This window comes from Lactuca saligna, chromosome 7, assembly GCF_052625555.1.
Source record: "Lactuca saligna cultivar CGN05327 chromosome 7, ASM5262555v1, whole genome shotgun sequence".
Lineage (NCBI taxonomy): Eukaryota > Viridiplantae > Streptophyta > Magnoliopsida > Asterales > Asteraceae > Lactuca > Lactuca saligna.
In genome coordinates this window covers 157,818,410-157,824,334 of record NC_136423.1, presented here as the reverse complement: position 1 = coordinate 157,824,334, position 5,925 = coordinate 157,818,410, and the positions used below count along the sequence as shown (strand labels likewise).

Genomic DNA, 5,925 nt, shown 5'->3' with positions numbered 1-5,925 from the left:
TCAAACAATTGACAGTTTATACCCTCTTATTTAATTAATCTCTTTAAGTCACCAAATTAATACCAATTAATTTATGACTTATATTAATCAAATAGCTAAATATTATTCCTTATAATATTTACTCTCTCTTAACAAATCATCCTTCAAGTTGCTATGGTGAAGGCAACCCAAAAGGACCATGCACAACCGAATATAGTTACAGCCTTAGACACTATTCCAACATGCTTGATGTCTTAATGATTCATGTATGTTATGTGTTATGTGTTTCGGGCCTAGGTCCGATGTCGGGGCAATCTGATGCATGTTAACTTATATGTTATATGTTATGTATTTCGGACTTCGGCCCTGATGCCGGGGAAAGCCCGATGAATGTTATATGCTTATGTTATGTGCTTATGATATATGATGTGCTGTGTGTATGTCGGGGCAAGCCCGATGCCGGGCGAGGCCCTGTGCCAAACGTGGTCTGATGTTGGGGTAAGCCCGATGTCGGGTTCATCCCGATTCAGTTGGGCGGAGCCCCAAAGTTTATGTTATATGTTATGTGTATGGTATATGGTAGTTTAGGGGGATCTCACTAAGCTTCGTGCTTACAGTTTTTAGTTTTGATTTCAGGTACTTTCGCTAGCAAAAGGAAGGACTCGGGATGATCGCATGACACACACCACCGTTTCTAGCTTGTGATATTTACTCTAATATTTGATATGAGGTTTTGATATATTGACAGTTGTTATAACATTTTTGAGATACATGGTTTATGACTTTTATATGATGATGATATTTATGGTTTTATTAATGATTTAAAAACGAAATTTTGGAGCCGTATTTTTAAGATGTTTTAAAATACTAGAGACAAAAAGAGATTTACAAGTTGTTTAGAGGGAATTGTAACCATCAATTCCAATTATCAAAGAATTGTCTAGATCTATTGCTAATCCAGATAAAGGAAAACTCTCTAATAGAGTTAAAAATAATATATTTCCTTATCTTACAATCCTTATAAATGACGTCATTGCGAAACCTCCAAAGGAACCAAAAAGTAGTGTTAACCACCGCGACTATCACTCTTCTCTTAATTACACTGCTTTTGAACGCACCCATTCGATCAAATAAAGCATTAATACAATCAAAAGAATTGACGTGAATTTCTAACCATTTGAAAATTATACTCCAAGTTCTGGAGTCACCCATCTATTGAACAAGTGATCTAATTGCGCTGCTTCCAAATTGCAAATGGGGCATAAAGTACTCAAAATATAAATACTATGTTGGTCAAGGTTTCTTCTCGTTGGTAATCTATCAAATCTAATTTCCCCACTCGAAGATTCACTTTATGAAGGACAATATCATTCTATACGGTCAAAATGGACCCACTTGACAATTTTTTTTTATCAATCCTTCTTCCTGTATCTAACCTAGTGAGGTTTATAGTCCCCCCCTTAATCAACAACCTCAATATTATTTCTTAGATAGTCACATTGATATTTGAATCATTCGGAGAATTGTTGATTGTCATTCATTTGTTTTATAAATATCTGTATTTTGTCGGAGATACTTAGAACTCCACTTAAAGCTGTGTCGAGAGACTAGACCCCCTTTCACAACCTCCACTTAATGTTAACAATTTATTTATAGATCATATGAAAACAAGTTAGACATGAAAGGAAATACATAATATTGTTCTTTATCTATTATACACACGAGTGAAAAAAAAAAGTCATAAGTCATAGAAAGATTGTGTTTTTTAGAATGCAACTAATAAAAGATTAAGGTGCTGTTTGTTTTTTCTGAAGCAAAATGTCTGCAGTCTGCGGACCACATCTGTAGACCTCTGCAGTAGAAGAGGTGGACCAAACGTCTGCAGTCTGAAAAAAGAAGACTGTTTGTTTTTTTAACATCTGCGGGCTATTAAAATAAACTGAAATCTAAATAAACTGATTTTTTAAAACTTCAAAGCGAATTTTTTATATATTTTTACGATTTTATTATAAATATATAACGAATCTAGATCAACTTTTATGTATTATTATATAAAAAATAAAAATAAAAATGGTATTAATTCATATACATATTTGATAAAAACCAACTTTGATTGCAAAGTTATAACTAAACATTATAATTAGTGATCAAAGAATTTGATAAATAAATAGATAGAAATAAACTTCGATTTTTTCAAATAAATCTATTAAAAACGTACGATAAATATTTTCTCGAGAAATTGATGATACTCTATTAAATAAAGTTTTACAAAATTTTGGCAAAAAAATATAAGAATATATTATGATTTTTTTTTCATATTTATATAAACAACTTCAACGACTATTATTATAATAAATTTTTATTTATAAATTTGTTAAAAATATCATGTTTGTATCGTCAAATGTTTTTTTTTAAGTTTTGTAATTTTTTTTTCATATTGTTTATCATTAATAAAGTTGGAAAAAATATAAATTAAAAAAAAAACTTAAAAAAAATAAAGATATATATGTTTTTTTAAGCTAGAAGATGTCTGAAGATGTTAGAAGATTCTGGTCCACATCTGCGCCAAGAAGAGGGCGCGCAGACATTTTTAGGTCTGCAGTCTTCAAAAAAACAAACAGTCTGCGAAGACTAATGTCTGCGCGTGGTCTGCGCGGCGCAGACAGAAGACGTCTCGCAGATCTGCAGACAAAAAACAAACACTACCTAAAAGTGTAAAAATTTGGAAAGTGGTGTGGTAAAATGAAGGTCAACAAAAGTTACTAAGAGATTAAAAGTGTAAAAATTTGGAAAGTGATGCCACAAAATGATATTTCATTATTATGCTTTTTATATTAAAATTAAATATTTAAATTATAGCAGTTGGTATAAATTTTTAAATTCGAAGAACCGAAGGAGACGAATAAAAAAAATTTTGTGGTCAATCTCCAATAATCCAATAACCACAAATCTGCTGAGCTTTTATATTATATATATTATTTAACAGTGTCAAAGTTACTTATCATGACAGGGGGTATGTGAAAAACAACAAATATTAATTACTTCATTCCTTAAGTCACGTATATATTCAACAAGACAGTTTGGCCGAGTGGTCTAAGGCGCCAGATTTAGGCTCTGGTCCGAAAGGGCGTGGGTTCAAATCCCACAGCTGTCATACTTATCTTCATTCTTTTTTCAGGATTAAAATAATAAAATCGAATTAAAAATCTGAACACCACCGATTTCAATCAAGAAAGGGATCAGACGCAATCATTATTTGATTTCTTTTGCATTTTTGGCCATATCGCCGTCCTCCACCGCCGTATACAAAACCGCGTTCTTCTGCCGATCTATAGATTCCGAAGACCTCCACCTTTTCGACCCCTGTTTGCCCAAATCGCCATCTCCAAACCCCTAATTTACAGAAATATATTTGCCCTAATTTCACAAACTCCTCAAACCCTAAATCATGTTGCTATCACCAGGCCACTCCCCCCGTCGGCTCTCTTCTCCGTCACCTTCGGTCTCTGAAACACCGATTCATCAAAACGTTGGATCCTCCAATGCTTCACTCACCACAACCCCCAAAAACCCTAGAAAACGCGCTTCTTCCACCGTCCTCGACGAGGACACCTACGTTGCTGCGATCGAGAAGATCATCGAGCGGGACTTCTTCCCGGATATACCTAAGCTCCGAGACCGACTTGATTGGCTGGAAGCTACTCGTACCGGTGATCCTATGCAAATCCGTGATGCGCAGTTGAAGATTATCGAGAGACGCTCTGGGAAAGTTTCGGTTACGGATACAGAAGGTAAAATTCGTACACCTGGTTCAACTTTTTTTAGAAATACGACTCCGTTGGAGTTCGATAGGACTCCTGGTACCGATAGTTTTGTGAAGGATGAGCTCTTGAATGCCGCTAGGGAACTTGTTAAGGAAGATGGGTCTGTAGACGCTGATTCATTAACACTTGATGAGTTTTTTAGAAAGTATACAAGTGAAGACAACGATAGTTTTTCCAAACTCATCGAGAAGGTTAACAGAAAGAAACGAGAAAGGTATGCGTTTTTACTGGAAGGTGAGAATCGAGACACAGCATTGATCGAGGATGCCAAAAAGGACAGAATCACAGATGGATACGGGACATCTGATCAGCCATTAGCAACATTAGAAGGTTGGAAGTACACTGCAAAGAATCTATTAATGTATCATCCAGCCGATAGAGGTGAAGCCCCATTAACTCAAGACGAATTGGCTGAAAGATTGAAAGGGATGACAAAGGAAATCAGCAAACCAAACACACGTTTCCATGGAAAGATGATGGATTCAAAGCCTAAAGAAGACGACCCCATGTCTGTTCTTTACAACCCTGTAGCAGGTGGGACACCAGTTCAATGGTCCATGTCAGATAGAGATGGAGACAAGTTCAAAAGATACGATTTAGAAGACTTAAGAAAAACCCCAAATCCATTCTACGTTGAATCCAACAAGAAATCAGACAACGGGTATACCTTTGTTAGAACTCCATCTCCTGCACCAGGTGTAGATGAATCCCCTTTCATTACATGGGGAGAAATTGAAGGAACCCCTTTGAGATTAGAACCAGAAGATACTCCAATTGATATTGGTGGTAGTGGTAATGGGCCTCAATTCAAGATCCCACTTCCACCTTCAAGAGACTTAAAAGCTCATTCTTTATCAAGAGAAGCTGCCCGAAAACTTAGGGACAGGTCTAAGATGTTCAAGAAACCACCATTGCATAGAGGAGGAAGTGCTAGTCCAGGTGCCCGAACTCTTTCCCCTGCTGCCCAAAAATTTGTGAGAAATGCAATTGCTAAATCTTCAAATTCAAACGTTGATGAATCACTTCGTGCAAGTTATCGTGGATCAAGCCCTGGTTTGTCTACACCAAAAGCTGGAAGAAGTGTGTCAAGGTTAGGAAGAGATGGTAGCATGAGTTCAAGATCACCATCTGTTGGGGAAGCCTCTAATCCTCCTTGGTAATATGTATCTTTGACTTTTTGTTTTGACTTTTGACCAATGATTTGAGATTTTTGTTGAATGATATACAACTTTTAGTCTCATGTGATTGTCTTTAAGTTTGCATAAGTTTGATATATGATCACTCTCTCTTATGTTCTTAAAGGTTGTGTATTTGAATATGCTTTTTCTAATTTGGTTGCTATGTGGGTTTACTCAAGAATGTATTAAATTGTTCTTTGAGCTTGTTGATTTCGGGAAGATCAGATTGAAACATTAAGATTCCCTTTTAATATTTCTCTTGAGCATGATTTGTGTTTAATGAGGAAATCTTGATGTTATATTTTGGTATGTAGTTATCTACTAAAGTCATTGAAGAGGGAATGGAATGGAGTATTACTACGGAATGTGAAATCATGTTTGCTTGCCTAAAAGAATGGAATTGACCATTAACCATGGAATGTATTTCCTTTTCCTGGGTTGATTTTCATTCCACCGAGGGAGGAGTGCCTTTTTTTCATGGATTCGGGGAATGGAATGATATATACAAAATGGTCCTTGTGGTATTGTGGTATGGCATGATAGGCATCTATAGTCCAACTTCAATAAAATGGACAAACTTGGTCCTTGTGTTATTTGGATATTATAAACTTGGTCCCTCCGTCAGACTTGCAGTTTACCGCCCATCACTTGCATAGCAAGGGAGGGTGTTTTCGTCCTTTTACGAGTTATGTGCCTATTATGCCATACCACATCGATCATTTTTGTAATTTTCTCTTCGTTTTATATTTTATATTAATTTTGTGATATTTATCATTTTTAAATTAAAAAGAAAAAGGAAATAAACACCCCCACTCCACATTTCATTCCCACCCAACTTTTCCATCTCTCCTTTTTTGTCTATCCCAAACCCTTTTTTCGATAATAGGTCGCTGATGACCGCTATAATTTTTTGGCGAGAGATCCACTCTCTTCCCTCTTCTCTA

The 5,925-nt window shown here is 35.7% G+C and overlaps 1 protein-coding gene and 1 non-coding gene across 2 annotated transcripts; both read left to right on the top strand.

The window, feature by feature from the left end:
* Positions 1-3,053: 3,053 nt before the first annotated feature.
* Positions 3,054-3,133, top strand: TRNAL-UAG (transfer RNA leucine (anticodon UAG)). Its single transcript has one exon. It is a non-coding gene; the product is annotated as a tRNA-Leu (tRNA).
* Positions 3,134-3,184: 51 nt separating this feature from the next.
* Positions 3,185-5,104, top strand: LOC145004613 (DGCR14-like protein). The gene has a single exon (XM_078963569.1). It carries the CDS (start codon positions 3,428-3,430, stop codon positions 4,961-4,963), a length of 1,536 nt encoding a protein of 511 aa, XP_078819695.1. The 5' UTR covers positions 3,185-3,427; the 3' UTR covers positions 4,964-5,104.
* Positions 5,105-5,925: the final 821 nt, after the last annotated feature.